The following is a 24,681-nucleotide window of genomic DNA, read 5'->3' as shown; positions in this document are numbered from 1 at the left end:
ATAGGCTACACACACACACACACACACACACACACACACACATAAAAAAAGTCTGGGGTGCAGTGGTGCAATCACAGCTCACTACACTGGAACATGTCACCACACCTAGCTAATTTTTTTTTAATCTTTTGTGGAGACATGGGTGTCACTTTGTTGCCCAGGCTGGTCAGGAACCCCTGACTCAAATGATCTGCCTGCCTAGGCTTTCAGAATTACGGGACTACAGGCATGAGCAGTGACCAAGTTTTAATTTTTAAAAGTTAATTATCTAGAACGTAAACTCAGTGAAAGCTGGAAATGTACAATTATTTTCTTAATCCAAAATACTTTATTATGGGTAATACTCATTTAATATTTATTGGTAATCACTGAGAGCCAAGGTAAAGGGGTAAAGGGATGACCCAGATGAATCTAATGTCATGATTTAAATAAGTAATTCTCAAATTAGGGGGTTTGGGTAGAAAAATATCAAAAGGTCTTGTAGTTAAAAAAAATCAATATGCTTAACATGTCTATTTATTTTCTTAAACTATAGAAAGCAAATCTCACATGCTTTGCTTGTAAGAATATGCACAAAAAGTACATGCTGTATTAACTGAAAAACTCTAAGTACTATATTTTAATTTTGTGAATGATATGAGTGATGTCATGTAGACTGCTGTTTTCAATACATTATAACATTACCAAAATGTTCAATTTTCTACCTCTAAAAAGTAGGAAAACATTCACTTGGCAACCAACCATCAAATTAATAACTGATTCAAGTAAGAATTACCAACAATACTAAAACTAGCAGATGCAAGTTGGAAGAGAAACAGCATATATGCAGTATCTGCCCACAAACTACTTACTATTTCCAAAGGGAAAGACACTGAAGAAACTACTTTATATTGGTGCATGCAAAGAGGTGAACATACTGATGTTGACAGCCAGAGTCTTTCCACATAATTGCTTAAAGCAAAAATTATCACATGGTTTTGAGGGTTAGTTACATAAGTAGAGGTAATGCACATGTCAACTATAGCATGAAGGATGAGAAGAGGACAGAAGGACCTATATAGTTGCAAAGTTTCTACATTTTATGTTAAGCAGTACAATATTAACTCTAAGTGGATTGTCAAAGGACTTATTGTGTCAAAATTGATAAAAAAGCAAGACCTAACTCTATTTATTTACAAGTCATGAATTTTACATATAAACATACAGGTTAAAAGTAAACTGATAGAAAAAGATACATCAGGCCAACAGAAAACACAATAAGAACTAACTGGCTATGTGACCTCAAGATAAAGATTACCAAACATAAAAAGACACTTCTTAATAAGTAAATGTAACATCTAATAGCAAAGTTTTGACTAGTTTTGTTACTAAAGTTTGATTGGAACACAGCTATGACTATTAATTTATGTATTGTCTGTGGCTGCTTTTGTGCTGCAATAGCAGAGTTGAGTTGTTGTGACAGAAACTATGTCCCATAAAGCCTAACTAAAATATTTACTATCTGCCCCTTTACAGAAAATGTTTGCTAACTCTTGCAAAGGATTAAGTCACAAACAGGACACATGGCTAGTACAATGGTATACATGCCAAAAGCAAAGTTGTAAATATAGTTCATAACTATTTGAAAGGAGGAAAAGAATCAAATTATAAGACTGAGTTTTAGGGAATATCACGTGATAAGTACTTGTAATGTATGAATGAATGACCACAAGTAGAAGTAGAAATTAAACATATTTTCATTTAAGTGACAGTCCTAACTCATGAAAGAATCTCTTTTTGTTCTTAAATAACTAGTCCTAATAAGTAAATAGACCTAAAGGGACACTGACCTGATAATTTCCTAAGCACAGCATACAGTTTCATTATTTTCCTTTTGTCCTGACATTAAATTAATAAACAATTTAATATAAACTTCAACCAACCAAATTTTATGAGATGTGTCTATCTGTTCAAGTGGCAAGTGTAAATAGTAAAAGAAACTGTGTTAATGTATACTTTGGAGACAAACTCTCCCCAGCAAAATTTTAAGAGGATGTGAGTAATCCTAATATAATAATGTACTTCCTAAGTTTTGTTTTTTCCATCAGGAAATGGACATGCATACACACATACAAAACCCTGACTATGGTGGTGGTTCAAATTTGATTAAATTTTTTTTTTAGATAAAAATATTTAAACACACTTTCACTTTTTAAATGAGGTACATAGTCCAACAAGAAAACAAAAGTAAGTGACATAGTAAAGGCACTCAGAAAAACAACAGAAACAATATGAAAGGTGTTACAAGAGACAGAAAGAGATGAAGGGTGATGATTAGTACTCACTTTCAAAGCTGCAGTATGGACTTTCCTCTTTAGGGAGAGAAGATTAGAAATAAACAGGTTAAAATTACATTAAAAATGGCTACAATATATGGGGTAATTATACAGATCTTTAAGAAAAGGCAAACTGAGTTCTTTAAACACACACTTGTGAGAATGGGATAGATCTGTATTATCTAATAGGATGGTTATCAAAATTAAATTTAATAAAATTAAAAATTTAGCTTTTTCAGTTGCACAGGCCACATTTCAAGCGCTCAATGGCCACTTGTAGCCACTGGCTATGGTATCGGACATCACAGAACATTGCCATCACAGAAAATTGTATAGGGCAGCAGTAGGCTAGACTGTCTCAAGATGTCTGAATTGTAAAGATAGATTGATTTTCCCTAGAGTTTTTGGTTCATTCGTTCATTTATTTCTTTAACGTTTTGTCCCTTTTATTTTATAGAACCTTTTATTCTGCAGTCTTATCTATCCACTTAAACTTTTTCGTATTTGATTGAAAAGGCATGCAATTTCAAAAGAGAAACAGAATGCACCTCCTCTATAGAACAAATAGTAATTTAAAATGTTTTACTCTGCATAATACTTTTTAAAAAATTTCCTGAACTGCACAAATCTAAATTTACTTAAATCAAAGAGAGATATGGTGAAGCAAACACCAACTAAAATTAATGACTGTAATGGCATAGCAATAAAATCAATCAAAATATTGATGTAAAAACTTTTCTTACACAGTAGTTAGAGCATATGATTCAAATGAAAAGTACAGAAGGACCCTTGTATTTAAAAAAAACCATAAAGGTATTTAACCTATGCTTTAAAGTTAAATGAACCAATTAAAAACTATTTAAGACAACACATTAAATACAATTCATATCAGAATTAATAGTAAATAATATTTTTCTGAAAATGCAGCAAGAGTAGAATCCAAATTACCCTTATGTAAATCGTAAGAAACTTATAATTAATTATAGATGATCTGGACCACTATGCAACATTTGAAAAAAGAGAAAAAAAACCACTAAATATACCTCACAAAAAAATTCTACAAGTTATTAATTTTTTATGAGACAGCTATTGTGTTAAATGTAATCATTTAAATGTAATAGTTTAACACAATAACAGTTTTCTAATTTTCATACATTTTATTACCATTGCATTTTTTTCAAATTTAGAAATTATGCCACACGTTACCGCATTTCAAATGCAGTAATAAAAATTATTTTAAATTCACTAATATTCTCTTCTCTGCTTCTTCAGAGAAAAACTTCTCTAGCATTATCATACCTTCTCTCTTTTAACTTTACTTTTTACTTTCACTCCCTTTATATTTTTATTTTGTAATCTTTAGGATTGTTATATCAAGAAAGTTTGGTCTTAAGATCTAAATAATCACAAATGACAATAAATAAGACAGGCAATACAGAATAGAAAGCAACTAAGAAAAAGGAAAGAACCTTAGAAAAATGATAATGAAAGTTAAAAATGATTTTCTAATGTAAGAACCAAAGAAAGCCTTAAGCAATAAAAGCCAGAAACAAAAAGTAAAACTTAAAAATTTAAATTTCTATTCAAACTATCAAATAAAAGACATACATCAGATCAGGGTCTTTACTAAATTAGGTAACTTATTGTTGTGAAGTCACAAATTAACTCCCCTACCCACCCCCTCCAATAGATAAATACATCAAAAATATCATTAGATTACAAATTCCAAAATGCCATAATGTCTATATACTGAGATTCACAGTTTCTGGATTTATTTTTCCACCACTTAAACTGTGGATCATTGCTATCATGTGGGAGTGTTTGTTCAATTCCTCTTGCTGAAGTTTCACCAAGGACTCTTTCTCTTCCAAACGACCTTCTAATTGTGCCTTTTGAACCTCTAGGGAGGAAGCCTAAGGAATTGGGGTTGGGGGAGGAGGAATAATTGAGAAGAAAAATAACTTTAATGTTTTCTCTATACATATACTTTAAGATGCTTTTATTTTTTATTTGTACAACCACCATTTCAAGAAATACTATAAATATTATACTTCAGTTAATTCAATTATATGGTGGTTTAAAACAAAAAATCATTAAACAATATAATACAAATTGAGAACACTTTCATCTTGTCTTAAGTCAATGCCAGCAGCTGAAATTTTGCAGAAAATACTACACACTACATATTAAAATTACTAATAAGATAATCACATTAAAGCAGAACCAGAAAAACTGTAAATGTGATACTAAATTTTATGCCTCTTCTATTACTCAGTAGTAGTGGTAGATCAGTCTTTCAATCCTAGTCTGTTCTCATCTTTCTGGTAGTAAACAGGCCAGAAAGTACAATTCATAGCTACCACTCAAACTATGCAACCAAGGTAATATAGAAAGAACCCTGGACTCAGATTCAGAATATATATCTGTTGATTCACGTATTAGCTGTGTGACTTTAGTAAGTAACCTCAGACTCAGTTTCTTCAGTTGTAAGTTGAAAATATTTATTAATATTAACATATTATATAATATTTCTTACAGTGAAAATTATACAGCTACCTATGTATGACATCAAGTACTGGTAACCCCTTTCATTCTTTGCACACTTGAAAATAGTAAGTGCTGACACAAAGTATCTGTTTAATAACTGCTTAACTATTTTAGAAAATATATTATGAAAACCTCGTAACAAATGATACTCAAGCTGCTTTGAGATCCTAATATCTTCTAAAAAATTTGCTGAAGAAACAGTACATTCATTTATCCATATTTACCCTTTTCACAACAGACTTTTTCATTTTACTGCAAATGAGAAATGGAACAGATTCTTACCTTAATGCTCAGCTCTTTTCTTATCTGTTCTGTTCTGCTTAATTCTTTTCTAAGGATAGCAATGGTTTCTTCCTTATCTTCCCTTTCCTTTTGTAAGGTTTTAATCTTTTCTTCTTGTACTTTTGTTTTCTGATGCAAATCTTAGAAAAAAAAAGTCAAGTATATACTCAGAGGTCTTACACTGACTACTCTGAAATGGTTTAGTAGCTACTATAAGAGCAAAAGAAAAATAATTAGAACAATGAAGAGAAACTTCTTTTTTATAACAGTATTCTATAGAAAATACCTTATGACAGTATTCCATAGAATATACCAAATCTCCATGTCTTTCTTCCATCCTCTGTTCTAAATATAACATGCTATATAGGAGAAGGACAATCCTCAGAGTGTAAGGGTTAGAAAAGGGAAAGCTACAACTATGAAAAATTATATAGGTAGGTGCCTGCACTCTGAAGCAAGTGAGAACAAAAATGTTTTTCTGGATCATTTCAAATAAACCATTAAGAAGCTAGTAACTAAAAGTTACCTAATACTGCCACCTGCTGTTATGTTCCTTAAACTTTTTTTTATTTTGAAAAGGGCAATCCATAATCCTAAATCATTTAATGAAGGAACAGGAAACCAAATACTCCAAGTTTTCACTTCTAAGTGGGAACTAAACATTGAGTACACATAGACATAAATATGGAACTAATATATATTGCAGACTAGAGTTGGCAGGGGGTCGAAAATTACCTATTGCTACCTATTTGGTACTATGCTCACTACCTGGGTGATGAGATCCATATCCCAAACCTCCGTGTCATGCAATATACCCAATGTAATAGACCTGCACACATGCCCCTTGATTCTAAAAGTTGAAATTATAAAGAAACTAAATTAAATTAAATGGGCAATCATCTCTTTCTTTTTTTTTCTTTGAGACAGTCCTGCTTTGTCACCCAGGTTGGAGTGGAGTGGCATGAACACAGCTCACTGCAGCTTTGATATCCCAGGTTCAAGTGATTCTCCAACTCACTTTAGCCTCATGAGTAGCTGGAACTACAGGTGCACACTACCACACCTGGCTAGATTTTTGTATTTTTTGTAGACATGGGGTTTCACCATGTTGCTCAGGCTGGTCTCAAACTCCTGAGCTCAAGAAGTCTACCCATCTCCGTCTTCCAAAGTGCTGGGATTACAGAAGTGAGACTCTGTGCCTGGCCAATTTCTTATAGTTCCTAAATTTAAAAAATGTACTGCTTTTTCAGCTTGATCAAACTGAACTGCTTTTGTGAAACATTATGTCAAGAAAAGGGAAGCCATTTCAAATGTGATTTAAGGTTTAAAACAATAAGGGAAGTAGAAAATAAAAAAGCAAGCAAAACCACTCATGCTTCCAAAACAAATACATTAAAAATAGACAATGTATTAAATAAGAAGCCACTTACTTGCTAGCTTATGTTCTCTGTCTACTAGCTGATTCTGTACTTCTTTTCTCTGTTCTTCTTTCTCTATTAATTGGGCAATACTTCTGAAGTTATAAAAAAATGGAATAAAACATTAATGAACCATATGCCATTTGTAACTTTTTTCCCCAAACAAGCACTTTGGGAGGCCAAGGTGGGCAGATCACAAGGTCAGGAGATCGAGACCATCCTGGCTAACATGGTGAAAACCCATCTCTACTAAAAATACAAAAAAAAAAAAAAAAAAAAAAGTAAGGTCTCGCTTTGTCACCCAGGCTGGAGTATAGTGGCATGATCTTGTGCTCACTGCAACCTCTGCCTCCCAGGTTCAAGTGATTCTCCTGCCTCAGCCTCCTGGGTAGCTGAGATTACAGGCACCCAACACAACACCCAGCTAATTTTTGTATTTTCAGTAGAGACAGAGTTTCACCATGTTGGCCAGGCTGGTCTCAAACTCCTGACCTCATGTGCTTCACCCACCTCAGCCTCCCAAAGTGCTGGGATTACAGGCGTGAGCCATCACGCTCAGCATTTAAAACAAAATTTCTAAGAACAGCAATTGCCTGTAAATTCCACCAAATATATATCTTATATCTAAAATAAGTGACAATTCTATTAATTTTATCAATAAAAAACAATGTTCTATATAAAGAGAACCATTTTGGTTTTGAAAAATCCCATATATTCAGAATACAGAACTAGAGATTTTACTTTTCATTTTGTTCCTTGAGTGACTCATTCAACTTTTTCACTGTCTCAATGTGTTTATTCAGAGAATCACATGTGATCTGTAAATCTTTATTCTTCTTTTCAGTACTTTCATTTCTGAAAAGACAAGAAAATGAGTTGGCATCATTATGGAGGAAAACATATGAAGGAGAAAAGAAACTCAATAGTGTTTTCTTTACTATCTCTTCTAACCAAATTGCATATGCTAGAAGAGAAGGAATGTTATGAACAAGCAGGACATAAACAGAATTTGATCAACTCTAAAAGGCAGTAAATACATGTTTTGGTTGACAGATGTAGTAAAAATTACTATGAGATAGAAATGTGTGGGGCATTAATCTCATATTTATGGACATAAAGCCTTATTTTACACATGATATTGCATTACATAATTTGCTATAAATAAGTTTAGGGTTCTACATTTGTCTCTTTAAAATTCTGCATCTAATAGTCCTATTTATTTTATCTGCAAAGTAAACACAGAAAAAAATCCTTTCTAAAGTGATACTTTGATACTCAACTACCATAAGCATAAAATGTCCTTTTTATTTCACTAAGTACAAAGATTTTAAAAAAGCAACCCAAAAACCAAACCAAAACAAACAAACAAAAAACCAGTAGCCAAATTTGGCTAGCAGTTTTTGTATCTAATCCATACAGAAATTTCAACAATCTGAGTTTGAGTACCTGTAGACAGTCCTGACCATTACAAATGACTTTTTCCCCAGCCAGCTTCATTTACATGTTATCCATTTGTCCATTCAAGGAATTTCACCTTCTGGCCCCTAAATCACTAGCTGAAACATAAGCAGGTCTTAGAAAACACGTATTTTTCTTGGACCCTGCCTATCTCTTAGGTTCTCTATGTGAGGCATAGCAGGGACCCCCTTTTTTAGAGGTCTGAGGACCTCAAGCTGGAAAATAAAGGAAAATCCTGAGTTCATTCAAGGGAAATTCCAGGGACCTAGCTAGTCCTAGAAGTAAATAAGTAACTTTTTAAACAGGAAGGTAATAGTAGCCTAAATCAATAGTTAACAAACTTAAGAGTACCAGAGAGACTTGATTCTTTACAGAACTTGAAGAAAACAACTTAACACATGTCCCTGAGTTGTATTTCAGAGACCCGGGCCCTCACTGAGGAACCCCACTGACCAGATCCATTGACAAGTAGACCTCAGATAAGGGGGAAATTAAGGCTGAATTTTAACCACTGTTCTTTGTTCTAAGTTTCTTTCTCAGGGTCTTGAACAAAGTCACTCTCCCTAGCTAGTTCACATTTTTCTACTGACCCTAAATTTTTAAACAAAGCTGCTCTTCCTTAACCAACTGCAAATCGAAAAATCTTTGGGTCTACCCATTACGTGTTAAGCCCCTGCTCCACAATATCCTCTCCTTTAAACTTAAACCAATGTGTAACTTTTTTTGATTTATGATTTTTGCCTGTAACTTCCACTTTCCTGAAATTTACTCCTGTCTTTAAAAATCCTTGCTTGCAAGCTACTGGGGGGGTCAAGATTTGAGCATTTGGCTGCCTGGTCCTCCCTGCTTGGCACCCTGCAATAAAAGCCTTTTGTTCTATCACTGCAAACCTTGGTGCAGATACCTGGTTCTACTGTATTGAGCAAACGTACCCCATTTCAGTTCTATAACATATTTTCTTCACTGCTAAAGTTCTCAACCTGGCTTATTGCTAATACCACACCTTATCAGTGGTGCCTCAAACAATCAGACTTTGTAAAAAGTTGTTGGGGAAAATATCCTGTTAAAAAATTACTTTGTCATCATTTTCTAGATACTATTCATTTCTCACCCTTCATTATTATTGATGGGCAAATAAGCATATGTACCATGCCAAGCTAAAACTTTCTGTATCTCTGTATTAACAGCATAGAACAATCTTAAAATAAAAAGTAATAAACAAGTTCCCCCAGAGTGCTTTTACTTTTATTGGTTGGTAGAAAATACATAATTGTTCCTGGTCTTCCCTGTAATTCAGAAGTTTTACAATTGGCATAAAAAGATAAAGAGGGAAAACCAATCACACTTTGTTAGTAGGCACACAAATTGGTACAGGCTGAGCAACACTAATTTGAAAATTCAAAATCAGTCTAAAATCAAAAGTACTCCAAAATATTAAACTTTTTGAGTGCTACCATTGTGCTCAAAAAGGATACTCAATCTGTATCACATTTTGGAGGAAAATTTAAAAATATCTATCAAAATATTAAATATACATACCCTTTAACTTAGCAATTCACCTATGCAAACTTATTCTACAGATATAATCACACATGTAAGTAAACTATAATCAATGACATTAAGAGATGAGTTAAACACACCTAGATTTCCATTCTGTTAGGCTGAATGATATGAAATTGCCAATATTCAACTACTTTTAATCTGCAGAAATGACCATTCAACCTAATACTAATTTGACAACTAAGTTTATTTAAAAATTATTAATGAAGTGCCTAACTATGCAGCAAGCACTCCTGCAGGCCCTAGGGATTTATCAGTGATCAAAACAGACAAACTTGTCCTTGTGGAGCTTATCTCCCAAATGACTGCTGACTGTATGAATATATAAAAGTCAACTGGAAAGACCTGTATTTTGTTTCCAACATTGATATTGAGTTTGAGGAAGCAACACTTCATTTCATAATGACTTAAGTTTCTTGCTAATTACTTACTGCTTACAAAAGGATTTTCAGGTCTCAGAAAAAAAATGCTGTTTGTTCATTCTAGATTCTAACCTTACACAGAAGATTTTACTTTATTTACCTCTGAAGAAGTTCCATGTAGGATTTTGTCAGTATTTCATGCTCTTCAGCCACAGACTCTAACTTCCTATTATGTTGAAAGAGATGCTCAATATCACTCTGGGCTCTTTCTGATTCAACTTGCTGTGCCTTCAGCAACACACTAAGCTCTTCATTTTTTTTCTCAACTTCTCTCAACATACTAGCAAGTGTCCGTGCCTTAAAAAACAAAAAAAAAGAACTTAGACTTTTCCATCATCTATATCATATGTTCAACACATACCTAGAATTTAAAAGTTTACTAAGTAACTAATAAGCTGGTATCTATTGGGTCATGCAAAGCTGTGTTAGTCATATATACTTAAAACTTTACTTCTAATAAGTTGGATACTGTTATGATTTTTTATTTAATACATTATCTGATAAAAACAATCTCACTATGATCAAATTAATGGAAATGGATACAACTGCATCAACATGAAGGTAGTACTACATACAGTATTCAATTAAAAAGGTATGGTCCTCAGAGGTAGCCATTAACACTAAACTGCTAAGTGTGCACACCATCAGCATTCTCATTTCAGGTGAGAATTAAGAACAAAATCTTAACGACATCACAGATGCTTAATCAAACACTTAAAATTAAGCTAGTATAATCAAGGAATGTAACCTATACCACAACCTGCATGTATTTATTATGTGATATGAAACACTAAAAAAGCAGAAAAGTCACTAGAATAAAAAAACTCGGTTCCCTCCAGCCCTTTGGACTTTATTTTAGAATGCTAAACAAAACCCTAAGCCCTTCTCTGTTTTTATGACTTTGTAAAGAAGCTATATCCAGTTATTTAGTACTATTTTTATAAGAAACTTTTCCAGTAACATGGATAAAATACTAAACTCTTTAATAAAATACAAGACATGTCCAACAGACAGATAATGTAAGAATGTGCTATACGAGAGGGAAAAATTATTTTAATATCACTAATGTTCTTTCTTGTAATTTGTGACAAATTCAACATACCAGTTAAGACAAATGAAACCATGTTAAAATAAGAGAAAAAGAAATAAATACGGGGAAAAAAAAAGAATACCATTATTCTGAAAATACTTAAGAGGCATTTTACTAGTCACTCATTTTGATGCATCTATCAAAAGCCAGGAACACTTTATTATAATTCATTCATTATAAGTAATATCAAGTTGTATAGATTCCATTTGTATCTGCTGGTAATTTCATATTGCTGCAGTAAGTTCACTCTTAAGGTATACATTATATATGTACATAGTACAATGCCAAATTCACTGAGTATCTATAACGTGCCAAGTGCTATGCTTGGGCCTGGAGCTATAGAAGCAGTCTTTGATACCATGAGTGGTGGGATAAAAGAATTTCCACATGGTTTGAAAAATGCTATTGAGAGATAAGCTATAGGTTTGATACACAGAGGAAGGATCGTCAAACATATGTGTGGGAAGGAGACCTGAGGCTTCTGGGTAATGGGGGTATTTTAACTGAAATCTGAAGGATTATGAGTTAGGCAGAAGAGAGGAAAAGGTGTTCCAGACATGGTAAGTCAAGGAAAGTCGAGGAAATACCAGAATATGTCAAGTTCCAGAAAAAACAAAGTGGCCTAACATAGTTGACTGCAAAGAACGCGCAGAAATGAAAGATGTGGATTGAGGACTACATAGTTAGATTCCTTATATGCCGAACTAAAGAATTTTAATGATATTCTGAAAGCAATAGCAGCTACTGTGAAAGATACTCAGCACAAGAGGGACAGGATCATTTTACTGCCTTAGAGATCCCTGGGGGAGAGGCCAGGTGAAGGGGTAGAACCAAGGAAAGATGACTGGCTGTAGAGCAGCTGAGAAGAGGGTAGAAGACTACAGGTAGGAAGACTAATTGCTCTGCTATGATTCATACAAAAAATGAAAAGGATTCAGCCTATAAAAATAGTGGTAGAAACAGAGATACGGCAGAAAAGAGTAATATTTAGAAGGTAAAATCAACTGGACTTGGTGAATAATTATAGGAGGTAAAAACTGTGTGATTTCCAGAGTTCTTATTTGTAGAACACTAAAAACAGCAGAGGGAATACATAAGAATAATTCTAAAAAGGAAAGGGCGATTAGTTCATTATTGGTTATGTTGAGTTTGTGGTATTTGCTGTATATTTAAATGGAGCAACATACGCACCTAGTGCTCAGGAAAATGATCTGTGCTTGACATACAAAATTAGGAACATTACTATTTTGGTAACCACTGAAACCATAGAACACAAAACTGAAGGATAAAAGTTTAGAACAAAATCTTCAGAGTCCCCAACACTTAAAGGTACAACATAAATAATATAGGAAAATAATACTAGATAGGAAAAAAAATCAGATAATGATGTAACCAAAATTAGAGGAAAGAATTTCAGGAAGAAGGAAGTAGGCATGTCTAATGCTAAGGAGAATTTACTTCAATTAGAGTAATAAATACATAACTAATATTTTGCATGTTTTACTTCATTTTTTTAATTTTCTAGAAATCAGATGTGTCTTTATATTCTACAAACCTCTGTTTCAGCTTGAGTTCTTTGACAGCGATGCTGAGCAATCAGTCTATCAGCCTGTGCAAGGGCTAGAGCTTTTGTTTCCAAAAGATCTTGTAGCCTGCTTTCTTTGGACTACAAGAAAACATATCATTAATTTTCATTTTAGCAATACATCTATTAAAGCGTATTATACATCGTTAAAATAAGCTTATACTCACAGCTAATGTGGATAGTTTCATTTCATATACATCCATTATGTCAGATATTCTCACATCACAAATCTGATCCTTTACCTACATTTTAAGAGAGTAAAAAAAAAATCGGAAAATTTTAATAAAATATTTTGACACAATGACAAAATGCCTACTTCAAAACTAAATCATTAAAACTTAATGATGAGTAACAAAATAAAAACAAATGCTACATCAGATAGGTCACAAATATTTCCCTTTTCTTTTTTGAGACGGGTCTCACTGTCACCGAGGTTGGAGTGAAGTGGTGTGATTGTGGCTCACTGCAACCTCTGCCTCCCAGGTTCAAGTGATTCTCCTGCCTTAGCCTGCCGAGTAGCTGAGACAACAGGCATGCGCCACCACGCCCTGCTAATTTTTTGTATTTTTAATAGAGACGAGGTTTCGCCATATTGCCCAGGCTGGAATTGAACTCCTCAGCTCAGGCAATCTGCCCACCTCGGCCTCCCAAAATGCTGGGATTACAGGTGTAAGCCACCGCACGCAGCAAAATGTTGAAATTCTGACTGATTTTTCTTCATTTCCAAATTTTCCAGAATATTGTTATTTTTTACATCAAAAAATAAGTTTTCAATAGTGAAATCTGTACCTAACAGTGTTTAGATACACGTTATAATAGGGGCTGACATGTAGCTAATATGTACCAGGTTATAATTGCTATTTTTCACTCACCACCATTCCAGACTGAAGTTTCTCTATTAATTCTTCAATATTCAATCCAGGAACACCATCTTTCAAATGAGGAGGAGTTAAACACTTTACTGATGTAGGAAAACTGTGATTTGATGATTGCCAGGGCATTTTTCTGGGTATATGTTCTGTTTCCTGTTGTCTATAGGCATTATTTGCTGCTATACTTTCTCCAAGTCTGAATGGGAGTCAAAGAAAGTAAAAAAAAATATATGAAAATAGAAAAAAAAGGCAGACTTAGTGTAGAATTAGGGAATCTTTAAGAACGGGTCTTTTTTTTGAATAGATGTCTTCAGACCATGATGAAATGAAGTCTTCAGAAATATTCCAAATTTTCCAGAGCATCTACTTTTCTGTTGCTAACCCTTTATAATGACAGCTTCACTTCTGGTTTGGAGGCATTGTAAGACTAGTTTATGAGTGTGGATTATCTGTAATAAGTACAAAGTTATTGGTACTGGTCAGAATAACGTTCTTATCATGAGGGATATCACCTGGCCTTTACATCCTTAGTCCTTTACCTTTCTCACTCAGTACATACTTTTCACCAACCTGACTTCCATTCTACCCCTTTAAAATCCTCTCTTTCTCCTACCCCAGGCCTTCATATGAGCTGTTCCTTTACCTGGAACGCGCTTTCTACCACATCTACATAGGGCTGGCTCCTTCTTATCATCAGGTCTTAGTTCAAATTCACCTCTTCAGAGAGGCATTCATTAATGCCCTATATAATACTGTTATTAACCACCCATCCTCTCCATAGTGAAGTGAAAAAAATATTTTTTTCACTTATCTCTTAACTAAAGTACAAACTGCATGATGGCAGGCACTCAGTCTAATTTACCATAGGCTGGGCATGGTGGCTCATACCTATAATCCCAGCACTTTGGGAGGATCACTTGAGTCCAAGAGTTCAAGACAAGCCTGGGCAACATGGTGAGACCCTACCGCTACAAAAAATAAATATATTAGGCAGGTGTGGTGGCACACACCTGTGGTCCCAGCTACTCAGGGGGTTAAGTAGGGAGTATCACTTGAGTCCCAGAGATCGAAGCTGCAGTAAGTCATGATCACACCACTGCACCCCAGGCTGGGTGATAAAGTGAGACCCTGTCTTGAAAACAAACAAGTAAATACACACAAAAAAACTCCTACCTACCAATGCATCTATAATATACATTCAGCTTATTAAACTGCCCAAGATAATGTCAAATAAGGGCACTAAATAGTAAGCATAAAATGGACACCTGAGATAATGCTCAAAGAGAAAGTTATATACAACACAAATAGGATAGGGAATGCTAAGACACAGTGAAAATGGTAGGAAGGCCTCACATACAGAGGCAGAGGATAAGATTCCCATGTTCAGTAAGGCTGCAAATTTCCCCTTTGAAACTTTTGAGGTTTTGTTTCATGTCAGATTACCAGTTTATGCAAGTAGGCCATCACAAAATAGAGCAGCTTTACAGACCACTTTTAACTTGTAACTTGAAAAGCTTCCTATGTATTTTTGTTGTTGCTGTTAAAAAAATTTATTATAAAATTAAGGGAATTTTGGTTACATGTTCTCTAGGTCTTACATCCCATACTTTAACTCTTAAGGTATGATGACCTAAATTGCTAATTCTGAAAAGTGGAATTGCTAAATCAGTGAATAGCATATAGCATGGACCAGCACACTTTTTCTTATAGGTCAACAGTAAGTATTTTAGACTCAAGGGCCTACTTGGTCTCTGTTAAAATTACTCAATTCTGCTTTTATAGAGTGAAAGCAACATAGACAGAGTATAAAAATGAGTGGGTGTGGCCATATTCCGATAAAACTATTTACAAAAACAGGTGCCTGCCCACTGGCCAGTTTGCTGACCCCGGTATATAGGGAATATCTTACCTGTTTATCAACTGCTTCAAATTATTCAAATCATTTTTACAAATTTGTATGCATAAATGACTTAAAACAAGTTTTTAAACCAGATTCCTAAAAGACATTTAGTTCAGAGAGATCTGAAACCTGAATTTCTTTCCAACATAATTGTAAATACTCTTATTGCTTGAAATTAACAAGTATAGTAGAAAATTTTGCCTGGTAGTCATTTTTCCACTTTCTGATAAACGCTCAGATGTTTTTCTTTAGGAACTCTCCTATTCTCCTATCCCAAGTAACTTTTAGTCCACATCGTTCTCATTGATGTTCCTTAAATAGTCGGGAAGGAAAAGCTCTTTCTATGGAGGAACTAAACTGGGAGGATGTAAGCTTAGAGTGCCCAGAAGTTATCATCAAAAAGAAGTGGCTAGAGACATAGAGGGATGGTACCTGAAGAACATTTAACTGCCTGGATCTAGCTTTTCCCTGAGTGAGCATACATCTGAACTTCTCATTTATAAGAATCAAACATTTTTAGAAATCATTTGAAAAATTACTATTACAATGAAGTCTTCAATTCACTAATTTGCTTGTTTATCTATACTGAGGACTAAAGAAACATAGCAGGGTATTCCAACACCACAAGAGGTAACAATGCAAATGATTACAACTCACACTAAAGCAGGAAAATCCGGCAGTGGAGCAGCTTCCAATAATATTCTCAGTCCAGACTGTACTTGTTCTCTATTATCTGACGTTAAAGCAAAAGCCAAAGGAGTAATCAAACGTGGGTCCTAAATAAATCAGACACCAAAAAAGAAGCAGCAGAAAGAATAAACAATGTCACTCTTTTAGATATGAGGTGAGTAAATATATCTAAATCTTAATTCTAGGCAAATTCTAAAATGTTTCTAATGTTTGAATATATTACAGTCTATATTATAATATAGTTTGAATATATTATACCTTGTTAAAGCTATTTACACTGCCATGTAATCGATATGAACACTAGTTTAAAAAAAACCTGGCAAAGGTTTTGAATGCTTTCAAATGTGCCTATAAAAATAACTTAAATATTTTCATGGATTAAAAAACCCACAACTGACTGATGTGTAGAATTAATGTTTTTTCCAAGCTATCATTTAAAAGAAAAAAATGGCCAATCACTTCCAAATTAAGGCCATAAAATAAAAAGTAAAATTCAAATTAAATTAGAACATTTAAATTTAAAGAACAAAAAAAATACTTACTTCAATCATTCATGTCAGTAAATATTTTACATTAGTATTGTAAGTCCCAAATCATCAACATATATCTAAAACGTCTGCGACCAGAAGTGTTTCAAATTTCTGATTTTTTTCAGATTTTAGAATATTTATATATACTTACTGGTTGGGCATCCCTAATTCAAAAATCCAAAATGCTTCAGTGAGCATTTCCTTTGAGTATCACCTTTGAGCCTCATTTTGGTACTTAAAACATTGTTTTTTGGAGCATTTCAGATTTTCAAATTAGGGATGCTCAACCTGTATTATGAAAAACATATCTTAAATAATGGACAAAACATCAGTTTGACTCCTTTAAAAAATACATTGAGATATTAGTGAAGAAAATGTTAAAATATAAATCCCTCATAATTAAAATGTTGAGTACCTTGTAGGTACTTGAGCATAATCCAATGTCATAGAACTGTGGTAAGAGCAGAGCTTTATCTCCAAAACACTCAATGGTAAGCCTCATTATTTCCAGTTCGTAGTCGAGGAAATTGAAGTTGAGAGAGGTGAAATAACTTACTCAAGTCTGTACTAAGAACTAGTAGAGTCAACATTTGAACTCAGTCCCTTAAACATGTTCTCAAAACATACTAGTGGTCCCTGCCTAAGGTTTCAGTTTTGGCTTCTACACTGTCTACACAGTCACTAGAGCCATCTCTGTTAAGCTACTATAGTAACTTAATTCACACATTTTTGTTAAACATCTGTTGTAAAGGTAGGTGTTGTAGATATCAAGGTAGATGCTATTACACAAAGTTTTTAAGAGGCCAATGTTTTGGACTAGTCTCCTACACTATGCTTTAGCAGACCAGACCAAACCAGAAAGGAGTCACTTGGATGAGTGCCATGTAATCAAACTGCACTTTGAAATGGGCCCGCTTTCCCAAAAACCAGGAGATTTCAGTCAACCTGAGTCAGTGTAATAAGGACCCCCCGTTTATTATAACTCTATAAGAAAAGTAACTTTGAAATGACCAATCTGCTTTCAGTTCCCTATTTGTGCTTTCTTCAGCCTTTTTCGGGTCTACAAAGTCAACTTTCTCTGCTTAGCCCAGGGGAATGATTCATTCTGTTCTATAGAATGAGGCTGCCAAATTCTAGAATCACAAATAAAAGTCAGTTAGAACTTTGAACTAAATTTGTTGTACTTTGTCTTTTGATAACATCTAGAGATCTTATTCAGCTACTATTATCATTGAAATTCGTGACTTAGCTATTTTCTGCACAGCCCTTCTAATTATCACAATCAAGTCCTTTTCTTCCAGCTGTCTCCCTATCCCCTTAATACCCTACATCAACCCTAACCAAAAACAAAAACCCTAAAACAAATACCACTCTTCCTCCAACGCCAACAGAAACAAATGAAGAAATGTACAACACAAGAAAGGAAAAGGCTGAGGAAGCAGCACTATTGTGAACATTCTCTACATTAGTGTCATGAGCACGTATGTTCAATTCCTGTGAAAGTATATAAAATAACTGTGCAGTGAGACTATTATAACTGCTTAAGACAACAACTTAAAACTTTCTTCTCATTGCCAATTCAGAGAGTTATCTTCTAAAGATTAAGAATATTAAAACAGAAACTTATATTAGGACCATTTTTGTATGAATAAACTTCAATGTTTGAGGAGTTTAAACTCACCTGAAGGATTTTGTAGAAGCTTACTTCCATACCAGGAACCAAAGGTTTAAGTTTGTTAATCAAATCAAGAGTTTTCAAAATTACATCAGCAGCAAGTTTGCTTTAAAGATAAGTCACATTTAAATTAGATAATTGAAAAATTTCTAAGAGCTTGTTTCTGTCCAAAATTCTAAAGAAAATGAAAAATCCAACACTTTTGTTTTTAAAATTCAAGATGATAAAGTCCTGTATCTATTGAGAAGTAAAAATCTCAAAGCAATCAACATTCTTATAACTCAAGACCCAAAGAGAGCAAACTGGCATTAATAGCCTTAGTTTAGACAGTGTTTCTTTTACTACCAACATGCTTCAACTTTCTGTTTCAAGTAAGTAGTAGTTTTGAAATACAGTCCATTTAATTCTTAGCTTTGTCACTAGAGTATCAACAATAGACGGTAACCTTAGGCAATATAGAATATCTAATATGTAATGAATGGATTATACTAGGTCATGTTCTGAGTTTTGTACCTCAAAGGAGTATACAAATATAAAAATAGATAATTCTTACTCTAAAGGTACACAATTAGTGACAATTGTGATATTTGTGGAAACAGAAACAAATCATAGTGTCTAGCACTTAGTAGGTCCTCAATAAAGATTTATTAGATGGACTTAATTCATGGGGGGTATAAAATAATATCTTATTACCATCAGTGAAAAATCCACCTTTAACCATAATTCCTGACCTGCTAAGGAAGGAGAATTGACTGTTATTAAAAAACCTTCAGCAGTGACTGATTTCCTTGTAATAAAACGACCCTTCTGTTTTTTCATGCTTTTCATTTAAAAAAGTAAAATTATAGTTAATTACTGAGGCAATGTCAAAAAGGAGCTCCAGAAATGTTCAGAACCCTTAGATAATTACAGTAAGTTAAAACAAGACAAAACAAACCTAAACAATAAAAAACAACAAATTTAACATTTCTTCAAAAAGCACACAATCTACAAATTGAATGAATTTACAAAATATTCATTATGAAAATGTTTGTTAATCTATTATACCTTAAGTTATAACCAAAGGATGGTCCTCCAAAAGGATGAGAATCACCACATCTTTTGATCTTTTACTGCCTTGTCATTTTGTCATTAGAGTTCATATACTCACCATAATTCTGAATCTGCAACCTTTGTTCCAAACCCCAGGTCAATCTTGCCATATGTAAACTGTTGTTCTATAAGAGTGGTACACTTGACAGTTGTCAGGATTTTTGCAATGTGCATTTTTAGTGTATCATCTCCACAGAGAGGTAAGTTTTGTTAAGACATACAACAAAAAAATTCTCACTTTATGTGTAAAAGGTAACATTCAGGATGATTTCACACAAATTATATCATCACTGTTGTCCAGTATAATTATTGTTAAATTAGCTCAATGACAGACAAGGAAATTGAAACTCACACAATTTAAATGAGTAGTAAGTGTTAAGAGATGGACTGGCACCAAAAGTTTCTGACTCAATGGTTAAAATAGCGAGGATATCTCTCCATTGGATGTGTTTTTTGTTAGCAAGAATCTCAACAGTTCAATAAATATTTATGGAATAAGGGGAAGTTGTTTTGTCATATTTGTATATTATAAATTAATGTAAATAGCAGCTATTTAAAATGGACCAAGTTGTGGTCTAATTCAATGAGAAGGTCCCACTTTAATAATTATAAATATCTCTAAGGTCAAACAATCATGTATCCCTACTGCAGTGGTTCTCAACTTTGGCTGCATGTTAGAATTACCTGGGTAGTTTAAACAATCACAAACAAGCCAACATGCAAACACACACCACCTAATGATTTCAGGGTTTCACATCACTCCACTTAAATCAGAATCTCTTGAAGTAAGGTTCTGCATCGATTTTCTTTCTTTTTTTTTTTTTTTTTTTACATGTTCTCCAGGTGATTTTAGGTAGGAAATCAGGGTTGAGAATCATGGCTTTAAAGGAAGAAAATTAAGGAGCAGTACCTTAGAAGAGGGTATTAAACAAGGTTGAGTTTGCTCTAGGACAGAGTAGAACATATTCTTGTTGCGCTGAGATACAAGGAAACCTGACTAGATACATTTAAGAGATCTGGTTGAGATACAGTGGCTCTCTACTCATAGTAAAAAAGTATTAATGAAATATTTTAAAATTGGGACTTGGACTTCTTAGCAACTCAGAATTAGTTGGTCTATGAAAAAGTAAACACAAGGAGGACTTAGAAAATCAGTATATAGAAGTTAAGCAGTGAAACTAATTGTTCAAGGTTTCTTTTTAAATGAATGAATTTGTGTTGATATACTTGTCTTTTCTTATAACTATTATTAAAACAATTATGAAGGCTTTATTTTGAAAACATAAGGTAAAACAACTGAGCTAAAATCATGACAACTCTATCAGTATTTCTTTATCCACAAATACACATCACCAAAAAAATGGCACTACTAATCGTCCAGGGGAAATAATTAGCATTAGGCAGAAAACAGTAACAAGGAGTAACAGAATAGTTATTTTAAAATTTACCACCAAATGTCAAATTGTGATATAAATGTTAAAATAAAGCTTCAACAGCATTTTAAAAAATGTACCTTAGCTTAAAAGTTTCACATAGAAAAATAAGGAAAAAAAAATCATGGATCTTCTTCAGACTCATTGAGAATTTTTTCTACAGTTCAAATTTTAGTTCAATAATTCTAGATAAATAGCATAAAGTGACAAATTACAAATAAAGACAAAATGCAGTGAATGCAATACTAGAAAAAAAAGAATGGTTAGTTATATAATTTTCATGTTGATAACAGTAAAGGATATTTAACAAAACTTCAATGGCCTTGGCAATCCTTTCACATTTTTTTCTTATTAAAGCCTCATCCAGATTTTGTTCTGTGAACTGAAGTTGATCAAGGATTGTAGGCAGCAGAAGGGTGACAAAACGATCAGCCGAGGAACAGTTAGCAGCATCTATGACATCCTGGAGAATTATCCATCACAAATGATTAAAAACAAAAACGGAATATACAATACAGAAATAGTCATCATTGAACTTTAATACTCTCTTTAAATTTTTTATATTTCCTTCAATATGCCATTGACTTAAGTCTTCTGTGAATAAATTTTTATTTAAAATTTATACTTTTATTCAGTTTTGAGGGTTATGGTTTTTTTCTCAAATTAGTAAGGTTTTACAAATAAGACTTTCTTAAACAGACTTTGTAATTTAAAAATTATTCTAAACTAAAAGTATTTACTGAAAACAAATATCTTGAATCTGCTAAAATTATAATAATTAAATAATAGACACTGCTCTTAATAGTTTATAACCACAAATAATTTCCATCAAGATCCTCAAAGGGCTTTTTAAATGTTAAAACTGATTGTTAAATAATCAAGACCAAGATAAAATAGAAAATTTTGTGCATAACTCTTAATGAACATATTTAATCACTTCATACACATATTTGTATATAAGATCCAGTTATGCGAAGGGAAATACTTTCAGGAGATATTGGGTTAGACAGAATGGATTTATAAACACAGAGAATAGCAGAGAATACTAAATTGCCCAGATAGTAAGATCTACCAGAATGTGGAGTTTTGTCTGTGTCTTAAGTGCCTAGCACATTATCTGGCATGCTGTACTCCATTTCACTGACTGAAACCAATATGCCTCTATTATCCACTCAATGGCCTAATAAATAGTAATAATAATCCATGCAACCGCATCTATTGCAATGGAGAGACAATGTAACTATTCCAAGTAGTCATGCAACAAATTATATAAATCTTTTTAATATCTTTACTTATTACACTGAAATGAGCACTATATATATACAAACTATTCAGTGAAAAAAAAAGAAAACACGAATATATATGACTGGTAGAAAAAAACTTAGTGTGTCTAGTATGACTGTTAGTAATTGAGATGTTTTCCTCAAGTGTATGAATTGGAAGTTTACTAAGCATGTTTTTGAAGACAAATTGTTAATTGAGAGTCACAAAAGTAGAAAAGTCAATCTGTCAGTCATCCTATTACCTCAAATATTTCCTTGAACAACTCCAATGCTAAAACAGAACAGTTTTCTGATCCGTCCAAAGGCTGGCTTAACCAGCGCAGTAAAGCCACAGTAGGTTCTAAACATTTAGTATGGCTTCCCAGAGTGGCGCTGCCAGGTGGAGACTGTTCAAACATCATTTGAGTGAGCACATGGCGCAGCTGAGTCACTGAACAGAAGGCAAGAAGTAATTCTAAAACCTGTGCAATATAAAGTCTTCATTAAATATCAATTTCATTGGACTTTAATATACAAAGCAAGTGTATGATGAAGCTGAAAATGCTACATATTTTAAAGAAAATATTCTAAAACAAAACTTAAAGGTTTTTTCTTTCAATATTATGTTTCGAATATTATGTTTCAAATAGATTCCAGAAGGTTACAAAATAAACTTATTAATGGTGGTTACTCCTGATAAGCAGGACTGTGAGAACCTCAGAGGAAAGGTCAACTTCAACTAATTTTAAACTCCTCCCACTCCTTCCATAGTACTTAAATTATTTTTAAACACAAATCTGTTTTGTTTATAAATGACCAAAAAAACCCTAAAAAATAAAATTAGAATTAACAATACTTGTTATAATCCTAAAATTCAATAACTGCTATAAAGGATACTGCAGGACAGAATATAAAACCTTCAGGATGGTTATTTCCACACTGTTTGCATACTGTTGGCATTATGATCCTTAGCTCTCCTACTGTACCCCATTTTTCCTCTACTTTATAAACTGGCCCTTATACCATAACATCCACCATCAACCTGTTTATTAGATGTTAAGATAAATTCCACCTCATTTCACATACTACCAACCTATCACTAAAAAAAAAAATTTTTTCTTAAGATCTCCTTGCCTCTCTACTTATTTCCAACTTTTTAAAAGTCTGTTTCTTACAAATGATATATAATTGGGATTTGTGTTTTAATCAACTTGATAGCATCTGAATTTAAGAGAATCCAGTCCAATAGCATTTACTGTAACAAATGATAATCTTTAATAAATATAAACTGTATGTAGCACAGTCATGTGTCACTTAGTGATGCATATGTTGCTTAATGCATCATTAATTTTGTTGTGTAAACATCATGAGTGTACTTACACAAACCTAGATGGTAGAGTCTACTACGTCCCTTTATTGCCCAGGGGCTACAAACCTGTACAGAATATTACTGTACTAAATACTGCAGGCAACTATAACACAATTGTAAGTACTTGTGTATCTAAACATAGAAAAATACGGTATAAAAAATTAAAAACGGTACACCCATATAGGACACTTGCAGGACTGGAAGTTGCTCTGGGTGAGTTAATGACTGAGTGAACGTAAAGGCCTAGCACATTACTGTATATTGCTGTAGACTTCATAAAGACTGTATGCTTAAGTTACACTATTTTAAAAAATTTCTCTAATAAATTAACTTTAGCTTACCATAACTTTTTAACTTTATAAACATGTTCATTTATAAAGTTTTTGACTCTTTTGTAGTAAGAGAAACACACTGTACAGTTATATAAAAATACTTTATTTACATCTGTATTCTACCAGTTGTTTTTCTATTTTTAAAATGTTGGTTTTTTCTTTTGAAACTTTTTTTGTTAAACACAAAGACACAAACACATACATCAGCCCAGGTCTACACAGGGCCAGGGTAATTAATACCACTTCCACCTCCACATATTGTCCCACTGGAAGGTCTTCAGGGGCAATAACACATAGGGAGTTGTCATCTCTAATAACAACAATACCTTCTTCGGGAATACCTCCTGAAAGACCTGCCTGGCTGTTTTACAGTTAACTTTTTATAAGTAGAAACACACTCTAAAATAACAAAGAATAAGTGGTAGCACCCTTATCAAAATATTATGTACTGTACACAATCTTAATATGTGCTATACTTTTATACAGCTGGCAGTTCAGTAGGTTTGTTTACACCAGCATCACCACAAACACATGTAATGCATTGCACCACCATGCTAGAATGGCCATAATGTCATAGACAACAAGAACTCTTTGTCTGTCACTGACTAAAACGTCATTACATAATGTATATTTATTTTTGAATAGGCAATACATTCACCTGGTTCAAAAGACAAACCCTGTAGGCAAGTAATGTTACCAATTGTTTGTGTATCTTACCAGATGTCTGTTATAAACATACAAGCAGATAGCTTTCCATGTACACTAGTTTTCTTTTAATGTACACATATAAAAGTAAAAAAACTAATTACTAGTGCAGAGTTAGGTGACTTTCCCAAAATGAACATATTC

At 33.3% G+C, this 24,681-nt stretch overlaps 1 protein-coding gene across 1 annotated transcript in view; it reads right to left on the bottom strand.

The window, feature by feature from the left end:
• Positions 1-3,452: 3,452 nt before the first annotated feature.
• CIP2A (cellular inhibitor of PP2A) overlaps positions 3,453-24,681 on the bottom strand; it is a 39,177-nt gene continuing 17,948 nt past the window's right edge. The window contains exons 9-21 of the mRNA XM_026456833.2: positions 22,395-22,613; positions 21,173-21,332; positions 19,495-19,636; positions 18,351-18,450; positions 16,107-16,225; positions 13,550-13,745; positions 12,845-12,919; positions 12,648-12,758; positions 10,103-10,299; positions 7,304-7,417; positions 6,575-6,657; positions 5,145-5,284; positions 3,453-4,228 (exon numbers count right to left, since the gene is read on the bottom strand). Of these exons, the coding sequence (XP_026312618.1) occupies positions 4,058-4,228; positions 5,145-5,284; positions 6,575-6,657; positions 7,304-7,417; positions 10,103-10,299; positions 12,648-12,758; positions 12,845-12,919; positions 13,550-13,745; positions 16,107-16,225; positions 18,351-18,450; positions 19,495-19,636; positions 21,173-21,332; positions 22,395-22,613 (1,827 nt within the window). The 3' untranslated portion in view covers positions 3,453-4,057. The remainder of the gene's footprint in view (positions 4,229-5,144; positions 5,285-6,574; positions 6,658-7,303; positions 7,418-10,102; positions 10,300-12,647; positions 12,759-12,844; positions 12,920-13,549; positions 13,746-16,106; positions 16,226-18,350; positions 18,451-19,494; positions 19,637-21,172; positions 21,333-22,394; positions 22,614-24,681) is intronic.

The sequence above is a fragment of the Piliocolobus tephrosceles genome, unplaced genomic scaffold (genome assembly GCF_002776525.5).
Source record: "Piliocolobus tephrosceles isolate RC106 unplaced genomic scaffold, ASM277652v3 unscaffolded_20, whole genome shotgun sequence".
Taxonomy (NCBI): Eukaryota; Metazoa; Chordata; class Mammalia; order Primates; family Cercopithecidae; genus Piliocolobus; species Piliocolobus tephrosceles.
Note: the sequence above shows the minus strand (reverse complement) of the source record. Positions and strands in the feature narration are given on the sequence as shown.